Source organism: Rhinopithecus roxellana, chromosome 14, assembly GCF_007565055.1.
Source record: "Rhinopithecus roxellana isolate Shanxi Qingling chromosome 14, ASM756505v1, whole genome shotgun sequence".
NCBI lineage: Eukaryota > Metazoa > Chordata > Mammalia > Primates > Cercopithecidae > Rhinopithecus > Rhinopithecus roxellana.
The window spans coordinates 19,751,490-19,778,477 of record NC_044562.1 but is presented as its reverse complement, the minus strand read 5'-3'; the positions used below and the strand labels follow the sequence as shown (position 1 = coordinate 19,778,477).

The window sequence follows — 26,988 nt, the reverse complement described above, 5'->3', positions numbered from 1 at the left end:
GTTATAGTCTACATGAGAAAGTGGGCCAGGCACGGTGGCTCACGCCTGTAATCTCAGCACTTTGGGAGGCTGAGGCTGGCAAATCACCTGATGTCAGGAGTTCAAGACCAGACTGACTAACATGGTGAAACCCTGTCTCTACTAATAATATGAAAATTAGTCTGGCATGGTGTTGGGTGCCTGTAATCCCAGCTACGTGGGAGGCTGAGGCAGAAGAATCCTTTGAACCTGGGAGGCAAATGTTGCAGTGAGCTGAGATTGCGCCATTGCACTCCAGCTTGAACAACAAGAGCAAAACTCCATCTCAAAAAAAAAAATAAATCGAGAGTGATATATTCTATGGGGGAAAAGAAAGCAGGTCACAGGCATGTGGAGCATTAGGGGCATGGGAGAGAGGAGAAGAGGGGGTTGCAGTTGCACAAGAGTGGAAGTTAGACGGGAGAAGGTGATGAGTAAACAAAGAGTCAAAGCAGGTGGGGGAGGGAGTCCAGGTGAGGGCATGGCCAGTGCAAAAGCCAAGGCACAGAGATGCCTGGGAAGTTCTGGAAGTGGTGGGAGCACGGAGGAGAGAAGGGGAAGCCAAGATCAGAGAATTAAGGGGCAGACATGGCAGATTTTGTCTGTGTTTAAGTCTTGGCTTCTGCTCTGAGGGAAATGAGTGCCACTGCAGGATTGTGAGCAGAGATGAGACATAAAATGGCCCTCCCCAAATATGGTCCCAGTTGTAGGGGCCTGGGGTGAAGCAGGGAGGCCAGTGAGGCAGCTTCTGCAATAACCTAGGCAAGAGAGGCTGGGGGTTGGGCCATGCTAGCAGCAGTGAAGGTGGAGAAATGAGGTCAGATTTGGGATCTGTTAAAGTTTGAGCCCGAGTGTCCTTCTGATAAATAGATGTGGAAAAGAATAAAGTTAAGGATGATGCCCAGGCCTAGGCCTGATGGGCAGGAAGGAGGAAACTGCCTCATCAGAAGAGGGAAGCCACACTGAGTTTACCGCCATTGAAATCTACTTACTGCTAAAATCTCAAACCTTGAAATTCCCTCTGGGATTTGCTTTTCCCCTCCTACTCCCTCTCACCATCTGTCTCCAGCTCCACCTCTCCCTTACTCATCTTTGGCTGGCTCACTTTCTCCTCCCATGTGCTACACACAGCTCAACACTCACGTTTACCCAGATCCCTTCTCTCGGCTCCCCTCGTCTTCTCTCTCTGTGTGTTCCTTCCTCCCCAGCAGCTTTCATTCTAACCTCCCTACTGAAGACTGCCACCCCTGCACTCAACTTCTAGCCCTGGCCTCCCCCTGAATTGGGGTTCTGCACTTTTAACCGCCTGCTGAATGCCAAAAACACATCCAAACGCACTGCAGCAGTTCTTTTCAGAAAAGAGCCTTTCTTTCTAACGTAGTATATTCCCATTGATGAGACCTCGCCACCTGAAACCCTGATGTCTGTCACTCTTGATTCTGCCACCTTGTTTCTCAGTGCTTCTCTCACACATGAGCACGTCTAGTGTCGACCTTGACAGTGGTCCTGACACTCATAGGCCTGCTTTTTCTCCCACTTCCCACCCGATTCTGGCTCTTCATTTCACCAAAGGCTACTCCATAACACTCCCCATGTTATATCTCCACCACAGCCACCACCAACGCCCCCTGCCCTGCTTAAAACCCTGCATCACCACTGCCTACAAGTTAAATACAGATCTCAACACAGCACACACCCCACTTTGCAGTCTGGCTGTTACATCCTATCCCCTTGTTAATTTTCCATAACTTTCCACTGCCCTAGCCAAATTCTCCTATTATTTCTGAACAGAGCATTCTCCCTCCCGTGTTGTTGCTCACACGGTTCTCCTTTACCCCGAATGCTTTTCCCTCTCATAGCTCCTCTTCAGTTCAAGGTCAAGTTCAAGATATGCCTCGAGTCTAAAGCTTTCACTTGTCCCTTGGTGACTACTCTTACCTTGCAATGTGAATTCATGTAGACCCTAAATGGACTGTACAGTTCATCTAATATTGAATAGACACTCCTTGATCTTCTGATTAATCTCCTGATATGCAACATCATCTCAAAATCATTAACATCTAACAAGAGTAACAATTACGTGTTACATGAATGATAGCAATTGCCCCTCACTTCAGCTTGAAAGGCAGAAAGACCAGCTTGCTGGGTCATCTCCCAGTCAAATTCTTTGCAGTGAAGAATCCAAGTAATGAAGGAAATAGAGAGAAGAACCAAAAACAAACAGAGAGGCTACAGTGACATATAAAGCACAATGTTAAAGGAACAGTACAAGAAGAGAAAGGAAAGGAAAGCCTCAAAGGCCGAGACATTGGGAAGCAGACTTTGATAGTGGGAGAGAGAATTTAAGAAAGCAGGTGCCAAACACATGGAGACTATTAAGAGAAGAGAAAGGACAGGATAAGATGGATGCAATTTTTGCTGCACAACAGGAATACATTTTTCCCACTCTTATTCATAATCCCTCAAAAAGATGAGTAAAGGCCGGGCACTGTGGCTCAAGCCTGTAATCCCAGCACTTTGGGAGGCCGAGACAGGCGGATCACGAGGTCAGGAGATTGAGACCATCCTGGCTAACCCGGTGAAACCCCGTCTCTACTAAAAAATACAAAAAAAAAATTAGCCGGGCGAGGTGGCGGGCGCCTGTAGTCCCAGCTACTTGGGAGGCTGAGGCAGGAGAATGGCGTAAACCCGGGAGGCGGAGCTTGCAGTGAGCTGAGATCGTGCCACTGGACTCCAGCCTGGGCGACAGAGTGAGACTCCGTCTCAAAAAAAAAAAAAAAAGATGAGTAAAGATACAATGTTTTAATTTGGGGGGGGGGGTTGCTTGAATGTGACTTTATGAACAAGACTAGGACATGAGACACCAAGATTTATCTGAGTTACATAATGAGTATAACATGTTTGTTTGGAGGCTAAAATCTTGTAAAGTCAGGGATTGGGACCTGTTATTTCTTGTATTCCCAGTCCTGGGAAGAGTGTCCTACACGTAGTCATTAATCCATAAATGTTAGTTGATGATAAACAAGGATGCAGATAAATGAGCAGATGATGTGGTCCCTGTTTTTTATCATGGAATGTTCCAGAGGCTGTCATCTGTTATTAGCGATGCAGCCAAACAGCATTTGTCATGTATTTATTTAAGGAGATTATCCATTTGTCTACCAAGCAAATATAACTTTTGTAGGTCAAACTCACAATTATGGCATTAAAACAGGACAACCATGTGAGGATTGCTTGTGAAGGATGCACGTGAATACCAAAAATATCATGGCATTCAAAACCCAAATGTCAGAGAGAGCATTTGAGATGAGAAAGCAAGACAGCATTTTCAAAATGCAAACCCAATTATTTATATTCTTCAAAAACTAGCCAATTTTCTTCTGCTGACATGTTTGACTTTGGTCCATTTTCTTGATGCTCTGAGTTTTATACCCAAGATCTTTGTGAGAAACAATTACAACTACCATGATTTCATGTAAAAAGTAAATGATCATCTCTAATGCCTCTCTGATGGGTTTTCAAAACATCTGCATTTTCTGAAAAATCCTTCCTTCCACTCTCATGCACTCATTCTGGCCTCATAAAAAGTCTATGATAAAAGGTACTTAAATATCTACCTTCAGGAGATTGTAGTAGAAAAGCAAAAGGATCACAGAGAAGGAAATGGAAATGAAATCAGGAATTGTAATCTTCTGGAATATGACTGTTCTCTGCATAACATTAAATGAGAGGAATGTCACTAGAACTTGACAATGTGAGAGCGTCCATGAAAGACCATGAAAGCAGCAACCACTTGTTTATTTCCTACCCTTCCTGGCCATTTCACATTGATTGTGATGTGCAAATGCAGTAATACAATGAAACCACTACATTTACCATTACTGTGATGTATAAATGCAATATTATGATGAAACCACTTAAATATCTTCTGCTTAGGGAGATTTGTACTGTCCTTTTTCTGAAAACTGTTAATGATCACTGTTTTTTCCTTGAGGAGATCCCTAAAAGTCTCAGATTCTTAAGGAAGTTGCTAAAAGGTAGACGCAAATTTCAAGTTGAATGCCACCTGAAGGTTGATGGAAGAGGAACAATGCAGAACTCTGAAGATAAACTGGCTGTCCTGAGCGAAAACTGGAAGAAAGTTAAGGACAATGGGATAATGTGTATCAAATGTGCCATTAAAATATGCAAACCCTGTGATCCAGCAAATTCCATATCTGGGAATTTAACCCAAATAAATTATCAAAGAAGACACAAAGATGTGGTTATGCCAACATTTGAAATTCTGCCCAAAGAAGCAGAGGAAAGGAAGAAAGAAAGGAAGGAACTAATTGTGTAACAATAGCCTACTGAAAATAAATTATAGTACATTGATTCAATTGAACCCTATACCACCATTAAGAAAACTGTTAGAGCTTTATATTTATTAACATAAAAGATTGTCAGTGAAACATTAAATGAAAAAAACAAATAACCAGACAGTAAATGAATGTATTCTTCTTTCCAAAAAAAGTGTATGTCTATATACGTGCACCGTCATGCAAAGAAAAGGAAATATCACAAAATATAAACACTGGTTATGAGTAGAGGGGCAGGTTATAGGAGAAGAAACCTGTTTTTCTTATCTTTCTTGTGTATATTACTTTCATAATAAATCGACAATAGAGTCTTTTTCATTCTTCAAAAGAAAATAAATTACCTTGTTGAAAGAAAAGCATATTTCCAGAGGATTATGTATTTTGTCCTAAGAAATTCTCTCTCCTTCCTGCTCCCTTTCTCTTTCTTCCGCTCTCCAAAGAAAGAGAAGCGATGCTACAAAGGAGCAGAAATTTGGTATAAAAAAAGCAATTTAAACAATTACTTTCTTAGTTGAAATTTGCACTGACAGAAGCTAAGAAAAGCTTTTGACAGTAAGCTGGCAAAGCCCTGAGAAAGTTTGTCTCTAAGTTAAAAGAAAAAGGGAAAGTCTTAAAGAAATACGTCATCAAATTCCACAGACAAGATTTCAGTTAAAATTCATTAGTATTAAGAGATAAAATATTTCTTTCTAGAATTAAGAAGAAATGCTTTAAAATATAAAAATAACTTATTATTTAATTTTCATAAATTATCCTGTAAATAAACTGCACTCGCTTTATTTTTTTAAACAGAGGGTTGATGGGGAGAGAGAGAAAATGCGGCAGAATGAGGAAGGAGAGAAAGGGAGAATTTATGGCTTTCAAGACATATCTTCAATTGGCTTCTCAAAACCAGGCAATCCCCCACACAATGGATCAGGCCCAAACTATAGAATATCTGCAACTGCTCTGTTCTATTAAATTCTGAAACTGATGCTCAAAAACTGCAGAAGCATCTTCGTAACTCACGACAGTGCCCTTCCACATGGACTCAGACTGGCTTTACTCTACCGAGGGTTGTCCTTTACTTCTTGATAAATTCCTAGAATTTGCTTAGTGTGTAGTGTTCAAAAAAATTGGCTGAGAGCATTGTGAAAGTCTCCTGAGGAACTACCAGGTCCATTGGGGGAATCAGGGATCTTCCTTTCCAACCAGCCTGCTTTCAGGGACAGCCTTGGTAGGAACAGAAACATCTTATCCATCTGCGATCACCTGCTCCAACACCACCGCAGCCTGGGAAGCCCATCCCAGCGGGGCCACTGGACCTTAGACTGCCAGCTCCAGGGACAGACGTGTCCAGAATGGAATGCTCAGGGTATCACCACAATCAATAGGTACCAATAAGTAAATCATGCTGACCATGACAATATTTAGGAGTGGGGCATATAGAAATAGGGCATGGAGTTCAGGTCAACTAATTGTTTTAAATCCTAAAATCCATTAAATAATAAATGAAGATCAAAAAGAATAATCTTGATTGCCAAGAATATTAATATGAGGTCTCAATTTAAGTAAAACTCAAATTTCATAGAAATCTCTGAACGAAGCAAATGTGAGCTATCAGAATTTGATGTAAATTATGCCATTCAGGGAAGCTTCATATTTCCTCTGCTTTTGTTCTTTTCGAACTATTGCTCTGACCATTCCTATGGGTCTCCCTGCTACACTCCCCACCCCATCATCGCAGGGAGCTCAACAGACCTTACTCAACTGTGGTTTTAAAATGACCATGAAAAGGTGAAATATTTGCATTTTTTAAAAATCTTAAGCTTTCAGTGAAAGATGTTAACGATTCTATAGATGGTATCTTTTCTAAACTTTCTTCAACTGTTTTACCCCTGGCCCCCAGAGCAAGGTATCTTAGAGGACAAAATGTAACATTCCCAAAAGAATGATGAAAAGTTTCTCTCTCTCTCTCTCTCTCTTTTTTTTTTTTTTTTTTTTTTTTTTTTTTTTTTTTTTGCATTTGATCCTCTAAAATACTTTTAATGTAATAAAAAGGGGGAATGAGGATTTAAATGTCACAGAGGTGGGTTGTGAAAACCTACAAAGAATTCTTAAGGTTGACATTTTGCAGTTGGGAATTTTCTTCACGTGGCATTAGGAAATGGCAGAATCACTTTTACATAGGAACAAAATTTAACCAGTCAAGTGACAACCATGTGGTCATCATGGTTGCAAGAAGCTATGGCGTGGTCCAATCTCTCTAGAAGTTTACAGTTTAATTAAACATATAAAATCATCATGCCAAAAAAAGTTGGTTGGCAGGGAATGGAGAACATTCTGATGCTACTTTGTGTGATACTGGCTGTCAATGTGATTAGCAGAAAGAAATGTGAGACTCATGACTGGTAAAGCAAAGATTTTATAGAAGAAGGGGAAGGGAGTCAGAGTGGGGAGAAACAATGCCAGCTGTATGGAGAAGAACCAGTGGGAAACCCACAGAGCTGAGTTAGGTGAACAGCTAGGAAGGCTGGCCAGCAAGCCAAACCACAGGGTTCAGAGGCAGGAAAGACACAGCCCCAACCTGGGCTGGCCTTGGTATCTAAGAACAAGTCATGGTCCAAGGCAGAACTACTGGGACTATCATGAAATCAGGGTCCAGACCACAGAGAGGGGAACCTGCCACAGATGCAGCAGCTGGTCAGGGTAAGAGTCATGAAGCTGGGACTGTGGGCAGTGGGACTTTATGCATAAGGAAATCAGGTTTTGCTCCAGGAGGCTGGAGGAAGCTTAGTGTCTATGCATTTAGAGGAGAATATTCCAGTTCAATGTACAACCAAGGGGCCAGGGACCCCAGGAAACTTGATTGGAATGGTAAGATGTACATGGGAACTCCCTCCAGCAATAAAAGCTAATAAAGTACTGCAGGCTTGTTTGAGAATTGGCCGGAGACTAGAGGTTTCATGTAACTAGGCAGGTCTGGAGAATACAGGGCCTGACATGAGAATGATAGGGGAGGTGATAGAAAACGGGCAGTTCTAGAAGTGTGGATAGGCCGGGTGTCGTGGCTCATGCTGGTAATCCCAGGACTTTGGGAGGCTGAGGCAGGCGGATCATTTGAGGTCAGGACCCCATCTCTACTAAAGATACAAAAATTAGCTGGGCATGGTGGTGGGAGCCTGTAATCCCAGCTACTCAGGAGGCTGAGGCGGGAGAATCACTTGAGCCCTGGAGGCAGAGGCTGCAGTGAGCAGAGATCACGCCATTGCACTCCAGCATGGGCAACAAGGAGAGATGCTGTCTCAAAAGAAAAAACAAACAAACAAATAAGTGTGGATAAAGCAGATATGCCTTGCCTGAGTTTTCTGATCCAAAGGAGAATATTCCAGGGAGAACACCTTGTTAGAATATTCCAGGGTGCCAGTGTGCTAGTAAGAATTTACATTCAGTAAAGATGGATTACAAAAGATGAGTTAATGCATTTTAGAGAATCAACCCAGCTTCAGTGTATCAGAGCTGGGACACAAAGATCCTTAAAAATATATAATCAATAAAGACACTATCAAGTTAAAAAATATTCCAAAAATTTAAGTGTCTTGCCGACTATCTTATTTCTTTATATCTTAACTTACTCTATAAGATCTGAGAGGCTCATAGAAATACATAAGATTAAAGAGTAAAATTCAACTTAAGTGAATATTAGAGGCAGAGAAAACCTCACCTAAAGTCAGAGTGTACAGAAAAGAGACAGGCAGACCCTCAGCTCTTCACAGTATCAAGAGGTGAATTACCAATTTGGTTCTACATCTCCCTGTGGGCTTTTCTGACAACAGAAAAACATATGCTAAGGATCTTTCACTACCTATGGGAGTCCTTTCTTCTGACATGTCCTGGTCGGTCACTCACCCTGTCTCCTCCCATCTCTTTCCTGTAACCCTGAGTCTTCCACAGGGAGCCAGGTCCTGGCTGCTCCACATGGCCAGAAAGTAGTCACAGGAGCTGGTAGTCAGTAACAAGATGGAACAGGAGGGCAGTTAGGGAGTGGCAGGATCTGGCCTTTTTATCTCTGGATTCCTTTTAATTCCTGAGCAGCAAACAAAAGGATTTATCAAGAAATGGCTGAGAATAAGGAATACACATCTAGCGACTTGATGCCTAAATGGCTAAAACAGGCACACACAGAAAATTAACACTGGCCACCATTCCTGGCTTCAGGAAGCCCTCCAGCCAAGCTGAGATGTTAGCAACATCTCCCACTCCTACTTTTCTACTGAAACTTTCCCCCCTTTTCAATACTGCCAGCAGCCCTTACCCCAGCTGATATAGTCCCAGTGGTGTCCCCTGCCTTTCAGGAAGACATTCTCCAAAATCACTCTCTCTATCAAATTTACAGAATGAGGTACTCCAGCTCCAGTTGCTTTTGAGACTTTCATTTTAAAGGACAAGGCTTATAGGAATAGTTTACCCAGAAGGGAGGGAAGCAGAGTTCAAGAATAAGAAAACAGAGCTTTACTAAGGAATTCCAAAGAACTACCAGGAAATTCACATCGAAGACTAGAAGATCCCTCTTTTTCCTAAGATAAACAGAGAACTCAAGAAATATCATCCGCACCTTGAGCCCTACCTTTACATAAATGTGTTCATATCCAAGATAAGAGGCAGCTGGGTGGAGGCAGGTGCCATATTCAAAGGTTCTGTTACGTGCTTGTTGACATGTAACTCTCTTTCCAGTTGTGATGGCCACTAGTCCATTTCTAGCACTATTATCAAATGATCTTACTAGCACAGACTACTGTGCCATCAAAATGCCACACACGCACACTGCCCTTTGTACATCCAAGGAGAATACTGGCCTGCCTTCCCTCCCTGTGGCAGAGTTAGCTGCTCCTTCCTCTGAATCCCATGGCCACTTATATACAACCCTGTCTTGGGCACTTGTCTAAGCTTTTGCTGCCCCATTCACTCAGAGACCCACCTAAATCATCTTTGCATGTCCAGACTACCACAGTGCTTGCAAAATGAGAGGCATGCAATGCATCTTTTCTAAACTAATACAGAACTGAATATTTCCCACAGCTCTGCTGCCTATAGATAAATATAAATAATTTAAGTTCCTCAATATGGAGACTTAGGAAGTAGGTACATCTGTCAAAGGAAATGTCACTGGATGAGCAGAGAATGCTGAAAAACATACATCCTCCCACAGGTAGCTTTAAGTGGTACTCTACAATTTTTAGGTACTCAGATATCTTTGAGAATCCAATGAGGTTTTGACTCTCTCCTAAAAAGGATGCACAGATATACCAAAGTACACTTCCAGGAGATTCACGAGATATATGAAGTGGACTTTTGACTCCTATGACTATCTCAAAACCAGAGGCCCACTGAGCCCAAATTAGGAACTTTTGCCTAAGAATAATGGTATTAGTTGGCTGAGTATTGAGAATTCCATGTTTTTTCCCTAAACATAGTACAAACTGTTAGGCTACAAAACACTGTATCTCCAAGGAAGCATCACTGTGCCAGTCAGGACAGAGCATTAGGTAAGTCCATAAAGAATGAAACCTTGAGGGCTGTGAAGGGCCAGAGCACCAGGACAGTCTTACTACTTTGGTAAAAGAAAAGTCTTATTCCTCCTTATACCTCCCAAAGTACCTAGTTATTCATGTCTTATTTCTCAAGAGAAAAACAAACAAACAAATAAAGTGAATGCCTTTATAAACGACTGACGTAGGAACCATTTTCAAAACAAGAATCTTTTCAGGCTAGAAATGTAGAATCAAGGCAACTGAAAGCACTCTCTGGAGAGCTCCCAGGAGGCTCAAAGGAGTCATGGGCAGACTGGGAAACGTTCTAATCCAGTTAAGATGTCAGTTACAAAGACCTGCAAATTGTTGGTTTCCAGGGTTCCGTGGTTAATTTCCAGGGTTCCGAGGTCAATCCTGAAGAAATGACCTCAGCTCCAACAGGGACATTCTTATCAGCCATGGGTTGTACCATTCACGCCTTGGAAGTTACAGCAGATCTAAAGTTATAAGAGAAGCATTTTAGGAGGCCACACATGAAATACCAATGGTCTGGATTAAACAGTAATGTGCACTTAGAAGTTAGACATTTTAAAAAATGTACTGAAACTGTAAGAAAGGATGGTACAAATGTGTACCTAATAAAAGCGATTGGAAAAATAGTAGGCTATGGGCAGGAGAACAGAATGAAGGAAAAGAAAAAGGCAAATATAAGAAGCTAGAAAGACCACTACAAAGGAACAATGGAGAGAGGAACAGACTGGATCAAAATGAAAATAACTTCAAAGAAGAGAGAAGGGGTAAAATATCAGATGGAGGTAACAACACGAACCATAAGAAAGAAAAGTGTGCAGGAAAAAATCGGGGTTTCTCTGAGGCAGGCAGGGAATGTGGATAAAGCAGACAGGCCCTGCCTGAGTTTTCTGATCCAAAGGAGAATATTCCGGGGGGAATAACTGTTAGAATATTCCAGGGTGCCTCTGTGTTTGTAAGAATGTAGCAGTTAAAGGAGATCTGAGAATGCACGTTGAATAGAATTTTAACCAGCCATTTTCTTCATAAACCACTCCAGAAGAGGGGGATTTCAGTGAAGCCTTAGAAATGAGTTGCGTTGGCCGGGCGCGGTGGCTCAAGCCTGTAATCCCAGCACTTTGGGAGGCCGAGACGGGTGGATCACGAGGTCAGGAGACAGAGACCATCCTGGCTAACATGGTGAAACCCCGTCTCTACTAAAAAATGCAAAAAAAAAAAAAAAAAAATTAGCTGGGCGAGGTGGCGGGCGCCTGTAGTCCCAGCTACTCAGGAGGCTGAGGCAGGAGAATGGTGTAAACCCGGGAGGTGGAGCTTGCAGTGAGCTGAGATCCGGCCACTGCACTCCAGCCTGGGCCACAGAGCGAGATCCGTCTCAAAAAAAATAAAAAAAGAAAGAAAAAGAAAAAAAAAGAAATGAGTTGCGTTTAGAGGTCTGAGGCTCAGAGAGAATGGGGTGGGAGAGGGTTGCACCCCCAGTGGGGATGGGGCTGGCAGTGAGCTGGAGGGGAGAAGTCCACTGCGCAGAATAGAGGAGAACTATGCCTGAGGGCAGGGGGCAAGATGGGGAAAAGCCTTAAAAGCGGCCCAAAGGGGCTTTCACCAAAGGAAATGGTGACCTTCAGCAGCTTCCGAACGCAGAAGCCACACCCCAGAGATCTGGTTTGACTCTCAGCCCTGAGATCGGCCATCACATCTAAGCAACAGCCAGTTTAAAAATACATATATATCTCATACTTAAGACAGGCAAGCCATAGCTGTTTCATGGAAATGTGACTAGAGCAATGAATTTGACTCTTTGAAAATACGAAACATCCAGCAAATGAATCATTCAGGACACTAATGAGCGCCTCCGATGCTCCCCGTGAGACAGACAACGTTAAACAAAGGCTAATTTAGATATGTACCCCAATGCGTGGCATCAAGCAAATAACATATTTGGAAGTAACGTATTTAGGGAAAACAGATCAGATAATTAAAGAGAGGACAGAAGAGTCGACATGTGGTGGCAACACAGGAGGAAAGAAGTTGAGGCACAGAGAGAAGAATAACACACCTGGTAAAATGTTCTATCATCTCTTTCTCTCTGCAAAACACTATAAATATTAACAAGGCAGTGGTCATGAAGGAAAACCATAAAGAAATGAACTGTAATAACATGGAAATAAGCCAAATGTAAGTATATTATCTTCATCTGGAATGAGGAACATTAGGCTCTCGGCAACAAACTTTTGAAGAGTATTTGTGTAAATCTGGTGACAGCAACCAAGTTTCTCTCCTGAAGACACAGAAGGGACTCCTCTGCTCTGTTGCATAGAAACAGGAAAATACCTTTGGCTATCAGTTATGTTTATATTTATTTATTTATTTATTATCCAGCTGAATTTAATATTTGTGGTCCTTAGTTATGCACATGCAAACTATTGAGAGCGAAGGGAAAGCAGGAGACAGTCAATTCCTGAAAGTGCCTCAAGCTTCTCTCTAAAAAGCAAGCAGGAGGGACAGAAACACAGCAACATAATTCTGAAACTTTACTCTTCCTCTACTGTAGAAGTTTTCTTCCACCCACCCTAGCATCGGTTTGTTTGTTAAATGAACGCCACTGTACTCTTAAAAATAGCCTGAGCTAAAACGTATTTGGGTCTGGAAAGTCCAGATTGTAAAACTAAATTGCTTTAATAAGCTCCTTTTTAAAAATAAAACAAAAAGAGCGTTAAACACATATCAACATAGTCAGCATCAGGCTTCTGCAAAGATTGCAAAAGATACATCTTGTTTCTTAAGGATGAAAAACTTTTGCAAGAGAAGCAGCTGGCAGTGTGGAGGTGGAGCTGATTTATCATGGTTAGGAACCTGGCCATCCGTCCCCAGGAAGAGCTCGGGACAGGACTGCTGGCTACCTTTGAAGAGAATAACACCAAAAGATCGTGATCTCCTTACAAAACCACATGAAAGACCCAGAAAGCCTTAAATAGAAAATTTAGAAAGATATCAAATTTTCAAAATGAAAAAAAAAATAGTTTATCAAAATAAAGGATGTTACTCAAAATCATTGCCTTCTCCTCATAATCTAAAGTATAATTGGGGGAAAAGAATTCCTTAACATAGTTATTAATATATCAAAGTTTTAAAGATTATTCCCCTAAGGAATAATACATTTCATCTAAGATAATTTTTGCCACAAAATTTTTGGTTAGCAAAATGAGCTCAAAATATGTACGAGTTCAAGCGATTTCTTCTATCCCAAAAGAATAAATTTACATTAATACTGGAAAATCCATCTCAATTAATCCCCATCCTCAATCCCAATGTCAGTCTAAGGTCATAGTTATGTTACAACCAAAAGTAGTATAAAATGTGAACTTATACAGACGCTTCTCAACTTACAATGAGATCACATCCCAATAAACCTAGTGTAAACTGAAAATACTGTAAGTCAAAAACGCATGTAATAGACTTGACCTACTGAACCTCACAGCTTAGCCTCGCCTAATTTAAACGTGCTCAAAACACTTACATTGACCAGCAGATGGGCAAAATTATCTAACACAAAGCCTATTTTATAATAAACTGTTGAATATCTTACACAACTTATTGAATACTGTACTGAAAGTAAAAAACAGAATAGTCGTACGGGTGCTTGAAATGCAGTTTCTACTGAATGTTAATAGCTTTCAAACCATTGTAAAGTCAAAAAGTTATTAAGTGGAACCATCGTAGGTCAGAGACTGTCTGTATCTCAAATAAGTATCTTCTGGTAACGTTAAGGACATTTTAAAGAGTAGTGATACTTTATCTGTTTTCTTGAAATATTAGCTCCATGTCATACTAAACAGAAAAACTTAAATTCAATATAAAATAAAACTATCAAAATATAGAAACTACATCCTTTTAGATAAATCTTTACAGCAGATATGGAAGCAAATAACAGTTACTTGAAATGTATTGGGGAGTGAAATTTAGATTTGATTCTTGACAAGACTTAATCGCACAATTTCTGATTATCTGTCATTCATCCTGGTAGTCAAGCACCAGTCTGAAGTTAAACGCACTCCTCTCTTTGTCAAGCCATGTTCATTCCCCAGACAAATTTCTCTTTACCTTCTTTTCACCCAGTAAAATTCCTGCTCCCCCAGCTGGACTTCCAAAGATTAAAGACAGACCTTCTCATCAGAATAGGGTCAGTCAAACATAAAATGCAATATAAATTATAGAGACCTGAGCATTTTCTTATATCCCTTTATCTTCATTATGATATTTGCATCATATTTTAGCAGGTGAGTCTAAATGTATATTTTCCATTTAGCAAAATGTTTAGTATTCTACAGAAAAAAAATAGATAAAATGCCCGAGGATAATCCTTAACATGTGTCAATTACCCTTGTACATTCATCATCTAATTTAACCTGACCAACAACCCTGAGAGACAGGTGCTGTTAGGAGGATGCCTACCCCATCCTCCAGGTGAGGATGGTTGCAGTATATAGTCAGACAGGAGAAGGAATTAACAGCAGTATGCAAGAAGCTGCTTGGGTGCACTGGACTGGGATGGGTAGATTCTAAACTTGAGCTCGGGTCTTTGAATTGAGATGCAAGATGGAACATTATGTCAGCCCATGAAGGGACCAGAGTTCCAAGTTCCAACCCCAAAGGTACTATATGCTGGATGAGAAACAAAGACAACTGAAAGGACACAGAACGCTAAACTAGGGGAAAGGTGGTCCTCTGGGAACTGTCCAAGTGTCCAAGCAAGAGGCAGTGGGTGGGGGAGGGAATACTGAGGGTCTGTCTTTCTGGTGGCCATTTCTATACCAAGGCAGAGAAATTAGAAAACAATGAATTGGCCTGTAATCCCAGCACTTTGGGAGGCCAAGGTGGGCGGATCATGAGGTCAGGAGATTGAGACCATCCTGGCCAACATGGTGAAACCCTGTCTCTACTAAAATACCAAAAAAAAAAAAAAAAGAAGAAGAAATATTATGTTAGAATCCAGTTTTTATTCTAAAACCTTACCAAAGTGGAAGAAATAGCATTGATGGCTAGAATTCAGATTATCTGAGCAAAATTGCCTTCTTACTGTCTCAACACCAAACCAAGGTAGGGTTGAATCAGATGCAGTGTTGAGTAGATTTTGGTAACTCACCAATAAAGTGATTATTCCCCAAGGCGAGCATCTCCTCCAGGAGGACCAGTCCCCCTGAAGCCTGAAGGGGGGTCACACTTCGTCCATCTATGAGGGAGCACTGTTGGAATCCTGTGGCCGTGACCTTCCAGAGCAAAATCAGTGAGGCAGTGGCATCTTGCCGAATCCTGGAAATGGGAATGATGTAAACAGAAAGCTCCTTTCAGAAAAATTCATCTTAGAACCAGTCCTTCAAATTAAAAATGAATATAAAGATGGTATATGCATCTACCAAGGTACCAGGAAATCGATGGCATAAACAGATACGCAGGCGTCCAGTATAACCGTGCGCACTCCCACTTGTTCACAGTGTACCACAAAATGAGTCACTGGTAACTCACCTTTGAGTAACCACTTTGATGAACAGTGAAAGAGTACATTGGGTTCTCTTTCAGACAAATCCGTCCATAGCCACACAACATAAAGAGTTTTGCTTAAATTTGTCATAAATGTGGACTGCAACCCAATACAGCCACCTGAGTTATGCTGCCAAAATAAGCAAAAGTGTGTCACCCCTCCCCAACCCCCCCTCCCCCCACACACACACATACACACACAATCACATACAATCCACCTCCCAATGCTTCAGGCCTCCCCTGGCTCATTTTTGGTTAAAAACAAAAAACAAAAAACAAAAAAACCCCACAGAGAATAGGATGTCATAGAAAGCCCATCAACCTCAACCTCAACCCCAACCCCAACCCCAGCTGCCCTCCTGTGCCTTCCTCCCCACACCCCAGTACTTCAGCTACTAGGAGCTACCCCAACCCTGTTCTTTCTCAGCTCCCAAGCTTTGTCTCCTTCTCCACCTTGGAAATGTATTCCCAGCCCACATATTACCTCTTCCCAGAGACCCCTGACCACTTGCCAACATCCCAACAGCTGCCCATTCTCCCCAGTGCTCCTGGAGAAGATCACAGTAGACTCTGCAGAGCCGCTCCCCAAGCACAGAGCTCCTGGCAGGCAGCAGGGGCTCAGTAAAGCTTTGATACGTGACTAAACTCATGAGGAAATGAAAGTGTAAGGAGCTAGTAACCCCCACAAGTGAATTCAGAGCCCACAGGTCACTCGGCACTCCCATCTCACTTCGTCTGAGTCAGACTCTGCTAATTCTGTCCCGTTCTGCAGCCTAAGGGAGTCTCAGAGAATGGCACGTTTGTCGAGAGGAAAAAAAAAAAGCATTTAACGAGATAGAAGACCAGAAAATTCGGAAAGCTTTATTAAGGTAAGATAATATGATCTAGACAAGAAAAGGCTGAGAGATGTTTTCATAAGAGTAAAGGAAACTAGAGATCCTGCTCCTAAAACTAGACCAGGACCACCGGGATTTAAGCTGTCATTTGAGCAGTGAAAGAAACACTTAGGAGCGGGGTCCCCCTGCTGGTAGAGCTGGAAGCTGCCTCAGACTCCACCTCTCCCTCCTCTCCCGATGGGGGCGTTCCTCCTGAGCCCAAGGGGTTCCCAAGCAGCCCTTCCAGGCTCTTGCCTTGTCAGAGTGAGTTCAAGGCTGTGGGGAGCCAGGGTGCAAGAGCAATGTAACAAAGTCCCTCTTCCAAACATGTTCAGGGACTCCATTGTTTAGAAAGCCAGGTAGACAAAAATGGCCATGGATACGTGGAAGAGACCTATAGTGCCTACAGGTCCCTTAAAAGGGAGCCAATGCATCCATCTGGTTAACCAGGACATATTCCCAGTCTTCTAAAAATCCCCAAAGACTGGGCAGCAAATGCTCCTTAGGTTGCATGGAAAGTGTGGGAGGGCGGCAGTCAATGGCAACAGAGAAGGATGGGCAGTGCGGGGTTGTCAGCCGGCCTGGGGCACCCTAATACTGGCCCATATCCCACCCCCAGCTTTGTGCTCCTGGGCACCTGCTGACTTGAGCCTCACATAAAGCACCACACATACCAGGTCTCAGCCAGCACTGTTTCCCTATGCCTCTCCCTCTTCCCCACCGGTGACAGTGGACCCTGCCATTTGAAAGAGCTTGAATTTAAAACAAAACACTCTCTTTGTACGCTTGCTTTTAAAGAGAAAATTGTAAAAATAAATAAGTAAAAATAATAAAAAATAAAGAGAAAATTGTAATATGTAGATTTTTAATTTGGGGCAAATTATGCATCTTAATGTAACTGATCGTTCCTTAAAACCTTAAGAGGCCAATAATTTGGGAAGCAAAGCATTTAGAAGACAAGGAATCTGGCTGGGATCTTATCTAAGGCCTCACGGTTTGTCACCTCACACCAGACTCATCCAGTCCAATTTCTCAATTCCACGTCTCCAGCTTGACGACCCTCACTGTAATCTCTGAAATCGCTTCCTCTAGTTTTCAAATGACAGGGGCCACACCTACCTGTGGAATCTGCTCATAATTCTCACTTGACTGGCCACTGACACACCAGGTCCATGGATGGACACAACCCCACATATAGGTCACAGCATCACTCTTAACAGTTTGTAACTCAGAATTATCTTACTTGACTGAGGTGTTCTGTGGCACTTCAAAGGTTACCAGGCGGCCACCCGCAGAGCTGTTAGAACTGGCATTCCCACAGGCAATATCTGGGATCACCTGGGAAGGAAAAAAAACTGACATGTGATTGGGGCTGTTTATAGTATAACACAATATGATAAAGCACAATTCCATGCTGAATTTCCTTCATCCCTTTTGATGATACGGGGGTAGGGCTAGAGAGGAGATGAAGAGATGAAGAAGTGAAGCCTTACAAACTCAAAAGAAAATGAAATCTCTGTCATTCGATGTTCTGAAATGCAACAGCTTCCCTGAGAGCAATCTACAAATTCCTAGGATTGTTAAAACTGATCAATAGGATATTGCAGGACGGGAAGCAGATGTCACTCCCTGCTCTTTTTCCATTCATTTAACAAGCAGTCATTGACCCTTGCACGATGCCTAACCTGATGGTAACCAGGAGGCCAACTTTAAGGACTAACTTACAAACAGCAGGTAAAAGCCTAATGAGTAGGCAAGTCAGCCTTCAACTTGCAAAGGGCACGTAGTATCAGGCCTCATGACTCTTCTCTGTGCTGGTGGGTCCAGGAGCACATGCTGAGGCTGGGGAGCTTGAACGCTGCCTTCCTTTTTCCTTGTAAGCTATACCTTCACTTTTAAATTATTTCCCAGAAGTATTACATGGATGTGTATTTTTTAAAAGAGAAGTTCAACTGGTCGGGGGAGGACTGTGCTCATCAAAAAGCATATTCCAAAACCTTGAGCTATGTCCAGTGAGATACTCCTGGCCAGTTTATGCACTTATTCCTCATGCCACAGTTACTGTCCTCCCCCGTGTCAATGAAAATGAAGCAATATTAAAAGTATTCATCATCACAGAATTAATTGAGAACAATGCAGAAACTCTCAGCGATTTCACTCCACAGCCCGCACTTAGATATTATTTTCCAGAATGCCCTACAGTGAAATTCTGTGGATAAAGCCCACCACTGATATTCAAAGATGTGAGTATAACTTGTTAAATTTGTATACCAGATGGCTGATACCCAAGCCTCTAAGGCTCCAAATAACTTTATGCTTTCAAAGCATCATTACTTCATGGAAAGGCGGTAATAATATGCCTCCTGGTTTCCATCAGGTTAGGCATACATATTAATATGTCTTCCTCTGGCACTTTAAACCTGCCTCATGAACAGCCTAAGAAATAACCCACAATATAGGAAGACGAGGCATTTCTTTCTTTTTTTTCTTTTTTAATTGAGACGGAGTCTGGCTCTGTCACCCAAACTGGAGTGCAGTGGCGCAATCTCGGCTCACTGCAAGCTCCGCCTCCCGGGTTCACACCATTCTCCTGCCTCAGCCTCCCAAGGAGCTGGGACTACAGGCACCCGCCACCACGCCCGGCTAATTTTTTGTATTTTTAGTAGAGACAGGGTGTCACCATGTTAGCCAGGATGGTCTCAATCTCCTGACCTCGTGATCTGCCCGCCTCAGCCTCCCAAAGTGCTGGGATTACAGGCGTAAGCCACCGCGCCCAGCAGGAAGATGAGGCATTTCTTTTTTACACTTACCAACTGTAAAATAACATGACTTTAAATAAATAGATTGAAATGGCTGGTTGGGGAAAAATTTTCTTTTAAAGAGCACTTCTTTGATAAACTTGAATCAAATCTAGTTCACATTTAAGAACTGAGTCAGCCAGCAAAGAAGCATTAACATCATAACTTCAAAGCATTTATTAAAAGTCTGAAATCAGAACAAGTTCACAGTTTTTTAGGTAAGCTAAAAACATTGCCCTGCAGTCTGAATGTGGCCTTCATAAGCTGTGCGGTAATGCCAAAAAAAAAAAAAAGTGGGCCAACTGGTAAGAATTACTCAAGAAAATAAAAGGAGAAATGCTACTATCTCTTTTAAAACAATAAAGGAAATTTCTAGACACATTCCTTGACTCTAATACATGCTATGCAAAAATCTATGTTTTTTTTTTTTCATTTAAACTGTGAAACTTGTAATAATAATATACCGACACAGGTTTAATTGGATGTCATACATATAAAGGATAAGATACAGAATGGAATTACACACCCCAATGTCACTTCAAACTCATGGTTTGGATTTGTTCCCCAACTCTTCTAGCCAGCAAATTTATTTTATGTCAACTTCTAGGAGTCTACTGAAAAGACTTTTGAAGAGCTTGAAGATAAAACAGCCAAACTCAAGCTCAGATAGGAGAAGTTCCAACAAACAGACTTTGCTGTTGCCAAAATAAATAAAACTTGGAAGTTTCTTTGTCAAATTCATTCTAAAAATATGTCAAAATCATTGATAGCTTCTTTTTTCTAAACCCCATTGAAATACTTCAAAGTACAAAAAATAGAACCTAAATAACAACAGAAAGAAAAAATAGTTGAGCATTGTGGTCTGCCGTGGTCTGAATGTTTGCGCCCCTCTAAATTCATGAGTGAAATCCTAACCTCCATCATGATGGTATTAAGACATGGGGCCTTTGAGAGGTGGTCAGGTTAGGAGGGCACAGGGCTGGCAAATGAGATTAGTGCCCTTGTAAAAGGCCTGAAAGAGCTCCAAAGCGCCTTCCACCATGTGAGATCACAGTGAGAAGATGTGGGCTGTGAAGAAGCAGGCCCTCAGCAGATTCTGAATCTGCCTTGATCGTGGACTTCCTGGTCTCCAAAGCTGTGAAAAATAAATGTCTGTGATATGGTTTGGATATGTGTCTTCAAATCTCATGTGGAAACGTGATCTCCAATGTGGGAGGTGGGGTCTGGTAGGAGATGTTTGGGCCATGGGGGCAGATTCCTCATGAAAGACAGCACCATCCCCTTGGTGATAAGTGAGTTCATGTGAGATTGGATTGCTTTCTGGGACATCTCCCTTCTCTCTCTTGCCCTCACTCTCACCACATGACACATTGGCTCCCCTTTGCCTTCCGCCATGATTGTAAGCTTCCAGAGGCTCACCAGAAGCAGATGCTAGTGCCATGCTTTATGTACAGCCTAAAGAACAATGAGCCAATAAATCCCTTTTCTCTATAAATTGTCCAGCCTCATGTATAGCCACACAAGAATGGACCAATACCGTGTGTTGGTTATAAGCAACCCAGTTTGTGGTGTTTTTGTGATAGCAGCCTTAACAGACGAAGACACACTCCCAGGAAGGAAAATAAGGTCAGCAATGGAGGATCCTATGACATGTTCCTTTACATGATGACACTGAGTTGTCTGCCCCAAAATCTAAGGTTATCACACAGAAATACATGTGGATACCATTCCAAAAAAATAATTTGATTCTTTTTTTTTTTTTTTTTTTGAGACGGAGTCTCGCTCTGTCGCCCAGGCTGGAGTGCAGTGGCCGGATCTCAGCTCACTGCAAGCTCCGCCTCCCGGGTTTATGCATTTTTTTGTTTACTCTTTTTATACTTACAAAACCATCGTACACACAAACGCAGATAGGAATAAGTTTAGGGACATATTTTGCTCGTGATTTAACTTAAAATGTTTTCAATTTTCATTGCTGATACTAGAACCACTGGAATCACTTTAAGATTTCTGGTTTCTAACGTAAAAATGTACACGATATAACGTTCTCACCTCCACTTGATCCCATTTCATTTCTACAACTTTCTGCCCTGTTTTCGGCTGCCAGGTAGGCAATGTCACCGTTGCCTGAGAGTGCGGCAGGATTTTGTCAGGCTCCTGAGTAGGGGGGACAGGCTGAAGCTGTCTGGGTGCCATGGATTCGGTCCAGCCAGTGGCTGGGAGACTGGGAAGTGCCTGTTCACAGTTGGGACCTTCATAGCCTTCATTGCAAATGCAGAGGTAGCCATCGCTGCTGCTGCTGCTGCTGCTGCTGCTGCTACAGTTGCCATGGTGACAAGGGTTGCTGGCACAAGGATCTGCAACAAGCTGAAATGAGACCATAAATGGGTCAATTATTCCCTCATAAGAAAAGTGGTGCCATCGCTGGGAAATTAGCTCTGTGTCTCAGAGCGACTGCTTTAATGGAAACGCTGTTCCTGCGGAATATACGTCTTAACTACTTGTGCTGTTGCAGGGGGATGTTCACCAAGGTCATCCCAACATTAACTTTACCACAGATAAGAGGCACCCAGCAAGGAAACACAAAGCGGAGAGCAGCCTCCTCAAAACCCAGAACGCCCAATAATGTTGATTTTAGGAACCAATTACTTAGAGGAATTTTCTAGGGCAAAAATAGTTAAAACTCATTATAAAAAAATAGTTAAAACTCATATAAAAAAATAGTTAAAACTAAAAATAGTTAAACTCATAGGAAGATACCAACTTTGACATTTTCAGCTGCGAAATGATATTAGGAATCTAAATTGGAATCTCCTTTTCCACATTCTGCGCCTTTGCAAGGTTTCCTCATGAGAAAAGATTGCCCAGTTTATCTGCCCTGCAGATGCGTTTACCTGTATCTCTCAGTTTCCTAACTGGTCAACAATACTTTTTAAGGTGATACTGTACTATTTAATTAAAGACTTCCAAAATGATCAGTTTGCATGACAGTTGCTAGCTAGAAGAGACTGTGGTGGGGACTTAAGCAGAATTTTATGAAATTTTTTATCTCATTATTTTGGAGGGTGATTACAGAGAAACGTGACCCCTTCCCTCGCCAGATATGGAAGATGAGAACTCAGTTATATGTGTTTAAATTATGTTCGAGGTCTGGGGAAGGTGTTTATCTGAGAGTCCTTCGCTGTTGACCTCTGAATGGCCATTTGTTGGTAGTCGGAGACACGCTACAAAACAATGTGAAGAAATCCCCGGCTCCTCTGGAGACAGCGCAAAGGTTCAGTCATGTTCTCAGCACCGATTCAATTATGATTTGTTTCTGTGATAAAGAGAAAATCAGATCTCTAGCTGATATACCCCTGGCTGCTCAGGGCTGACTGCAAAATAGAATTCCATACAGAATAAATGACAGAGAAATGGGACCCTCACTCTCTTGTTAAAATGAGTTCACACATTTAAACATACATGGAGAGAATTCTGCATGGCAAAACGGCTCCTCGTTCTGCTAATCATTCCCATCAAGCAACTTCCAACAGACTCCTTAAGGAATATTAAGGGATTTGGACTTGAATCAAATGAAGCTTTAAAAATACCACATTAATTCTATGCTATCACTTGGCAATTCCTTCACAGAAGCTCAGATCAGAGTCAATGGATTTGTGTCTGAAGAGAATATTTCAACTGTCAATAATTAATTTACAGTATTTACAATCTATCAACTCAAAGTAAAATCCAAACTCCTTCTTCGGCAGACAAAGCTCTTTTTGGTCAGGCCCCTTCCTCTCCTCCCACAAACCTTCCTCTTCCCTTGTAGCCTCCCCATCCTCACCTTGTCTCTCTCCCTGGACTATACCAAGTTGATTGCCACCTCAGGCCCTTTGCACCTGTTGGGCCCCCTGCCTGGAACACTTTTTCTCCAGACGTTGCATGGCTCTCTTCCTCATTTCATTCCATCCTCTACTCAAATGCTCCTTCTAGGAGAAGCCTTCCCTCACTGTGAAATCTAAAGTAATCTCTTCTTTACCCCTCTCCTACAAAAATGTGAGCTGCATGAATTCAGGGATTTTATCTACTGTGTTCACTGCTCTATTCCTAGCCTGTCCAGGAACATAGGCTGTATGATGGGACTTTTTAAAAAATTGTTGGAAAAAGTAGACACGATAGATTGATCAACATTTGGAAGGCAACACGTGAAAAGGGAGGGATGTGAACTTCTTGTTTAGTCACGATGTTGTTATCTTGTTTCTGATTTATTTTTAGGAAGGCCTTGTGGAATGGCTGTCACCTCAAGAATTATGCAACAAGAAGAATTTTATTCACTTGAACAAAGGAGACATTCAAAGTCATGTTTCTGAAATCAACTTTTAAAACATCTGAGGTTGATCTAGTCACAAATAAGAATTTCAATACATGCATTATAAAGGCAGAAATACATTTAAACCACAAGGGATCAATACAAAACTTAATTCTGAAAGTCCAAACCTCCATAGTGCAGCTTAGAGAATGACATTACTAAGGCAAGGACCACCTATCTGGTGGCCTGAGAGGCCTCACAGCTTCAGCTCCATTGCCACAGCCCACAGCTGACAACCACCAGTCCTCAGAGAGGCAGGGGCCTCCTCAAAAGGGGTGCCAAGCACAGCAGAAGTCCACATTCCTTCAGAGAAATCAGTTAAGCACATGTACACACCCTTCCCACGGTAACAGGCACGACACCTACCCTCCCCCAGAGAGACGTTTCGAGTTTTCAAAGAACATAGAGTAGCTTCTCTTCACACCAACACTGAAATGGAGAAGGATTTTCTGAACCCGTATCACTTTGAGAAAAAGAAGAGCAGAGGGCCGGGTGTGGTGGCTCGCGCCTGTAATCCCAGCACTTTCAGAGGCCAAGGCAAGCGGATCAAGAGGTAAGGAGTTCAAGACCAGCCCAGTCAACATGGCAAAGCCTCGTCTCTACTCAAAATACAAAATTTAGCTGGGCGTGGTGGTGGGCACCTATAATCCCAGCTACTAGAAAGGCTAAGGCGGGAGAATCACTTGAACCCAGGAAGCGGATGTTGCAGTAAGCCAAGATTGTGCCACTGTACTCCAGCCTGGGCAACAGAACAAGACTTCACCTCAAAAAAAAAAAAAAAAACAGGCAGAGGAGTTGAATGACCTCTCGCAGCTACCATACTAGCAGATCACGTCTTCTGATTTTCAGTCAAGAGTTCTTTCCATAACATAGCACCACAACTTTGATATCATCTTATTATCATGCCAAAAAAAAAATTCCTGTAGAGAAGGTAAGGGTTATATTTTTGTAAGCAACAGAAAACAAGTAGGTATTAAATGTAGGCCAATTAAGACTGCCTGAATGCTTTTTTTAGAAAAATGTATGATAACGGTAACACTCAATGAACACTGATTGAGGACTTACTATGACAAGAACTGTACCAGGTCTGGGTATAAAATGCTGTTTAAAAAAATTTTTTTAAAAAAAACCCTAAATCTGTCCCTAGAGAGTTTACATCTAGTAACCTAGTACAAGCACTAAAAGTTTACAGCTAGTAACCTAGTACAAGCACTAAAAGTTTACAACTAGTAACCTAGTACAAGCACTAAAAGCACTGAGTCCTCCCAATACTTATGTGTGCGCCTGCCATTCTGTTGGGCATGTTACATTTCTTACTTTAGTTCATCCTTACTACAACTCTTTTGGTAAGTACATTTGTACATTTATTATTCTAATTTTACAGTTGAGGCTTAGCAATGTTACACAAATGACTTTTACCCAGAATAAAAGCCAAAGTATTCACTAATTTATTTATTTATTTATTTATTTATTTTTTTGAGATGGAGTTTCACTCTTGTTGCCCAGGCTGAAGTGCAATAGTGCCATCTTGGCTCACTGCAACCTCTGCCTCCCAGGTTCAAGCGATTCTCCTGCCTCAGCCTCCCAAGTAACTGGGATTACAGGCACCCACCACCACACCCACCTAATTTTTGTATTTTTATTAGAGATGAGGTTTCACCATGTTGGCCAGGTTAGTCTCAAACTTCTGACCTCAGGTGATCCACCTGTCTCGGCCTCCCAAAGTGCTGGGATTACAGACATGAGCCACCGTGCCCAGCCCATATGCACCAAGTTTTACAAGCCCTCTGTGATGTGCCTGCCCCAGTCTCCCTGACCTCACCTCCTGCCCCTGACCTCCCTCACTGGCTCCACACACACTGGCTTGCTCACTGCTCCTCCTATGCTCCAGGCACTCTCCTGCCCCAGGGCCTTTGCACCGGTTGTTCCCTCTGCCTGGAATGCCCTGGCTTCTCAAGACTGCTCCTGAGCCACCTTTGAGTCTTTGCTCCAACGCCATCTTCTGATGAGGACCCTATTTAACAGAGCAAGGTCTCTACCCTCTGACAATGTCAACTCCTCTTTTTTTTTTTTTTTTTTTCAATTTTTATTTTAGATTCACTGGGTACATGTGCTGGCTTCTTGCCTGGGTATATTGTATGATGCTGATGTTTGACTCCCTTCCTTGCTTTATTTTTTCTAAAATATCCATCATCTTCTCACATAAATTTTAAATTATTTAATACATTCATTTTTTTCTTCCCCCACTAGAATGTAGGCTTTTTGAGGTCCAATTTCTGTTTTCAGTTTAATTTAGTTGTGTATCCACAGCCCTAGAACAGTGCCCAGCACATGGGAGCTGCTGGATAAACATTTACTAAATGAATGAATGAGCGAGAGCATGAAAGTGAATGATGTTATACACCAGCAGCTGCCAGAGCCTGTGAAGTGTACTGCCTTGTTAAATGCGATCAGGATTCTCCAAGGCCCAGTCTCAGGTCTTGAGAACATAAGCCAAGTGGGAGGCTGAAATGTCCCACTGTGGTGTTTTAAAGTGATTAAATAACTTTAAGTCTTCTTTAAAAGGAGTAAAAGCTCTGTCGACCTGAGAGGTAAGACAGAACCAGCACAACCTGCAGCCGCGGCCTTGATGAGGGCAGGAAGAGTACAGACCCACTTCACAAGTGGCTTTCAACACAGTGAGCCAAGCCACCTTTCTCTGGTCCTCGGGGACCATCTCTATGAGCTACTTTGTGAAGCTGTTCACCCCACTGGGAAGTGTCAGAGGTGCTGGTTGATGGAGCTGGGTGGCAAAGGGCAGGTCCCATGGCAATGCTCAATTTGCCATCCAGGAGTCAGTCCCATCAGGTAAGGGGATAAAGAGTCAGAAAGAAAACATGATGAGAATCAATAATACCCTAAGCGCTGTTGTCTGAGCTTCATAGATGAGAGGAATGCACAAGTAGCATGTGGGGTGAAGAATGAATGACTGACACGGAAGGCCAGGAGAAACACTCTTAGTGAAGAAGAGACGACAAAAGCTAAAAATTAAACAGTCAGTAAAATAAATTTCTACAGGGATTCAAGGCAGTGGATAATGTGATGGAGTGTGCATGCACACACATGCACATGCACACATATACATGCACACACATGCACAAGCACACACACATGCACATGCACGCACACATGCACGTACACACACATGCACACACACAGGGTACAAGGCAGAGAATTACATGCATTGCAGGGTCATTGGGCCCTTTTTAAAAATAATTTTATCCCAATGCTACTTTCTTGGCGTGCATATTAGTTGTTTCATTAACAATGGCAGCTTTCTGCCATTATTTTCTCTAATACATCAGACTAGTTTTATTTTTTGGGAAAGCTATCTGTTTCAACTCATAACAGCGTATATGAGATAAGGTGCAATCATTAACTTTTAAGCAAATCATAAATATTTATCATAAGTCCTATGCTTCTGTATACAGACAATATTATTTTAAGTTCATATTTGTATTTTATCTCATTAAGGAA

The 26,988-nt window shown here is 42.1% G+C and overlaps 1 protein-coding gene across 1 annotated transcript in view; it reads right to left on the bottom strand.

Moving 5' to 3' along the window:
* The window catches only part of DNER (delta/notch like EGF repeat containing), a 366,185-nt gene that overhangs the window by 213,863 nt on the left and 125,334 nt on the right, over nucleotides 1–26,988 (bottom strand). Inside the window, exons 2-4 of the mRNA XM_010370769.2 lie at nucleotides 21,174–21,488; nucleotides 17,570–17,664; nucleotides 15,057–15,223 (exon numbers count right to left, since the gene is read on the bottom strand). Of these exons, the coding sequence (XP_010369071.2) occupies nucleotides 15,057–15,223; nucleotides 17,570–17,664; nucleotides 21,174–21,488 (577 nt within the window). The remainder of the gene's footprint in view (nucleotides 1–15,056; nucleotides 15,224–17,569; nucleotides 17,665–21,173; nucleotides 21,489–26,988) is intronic.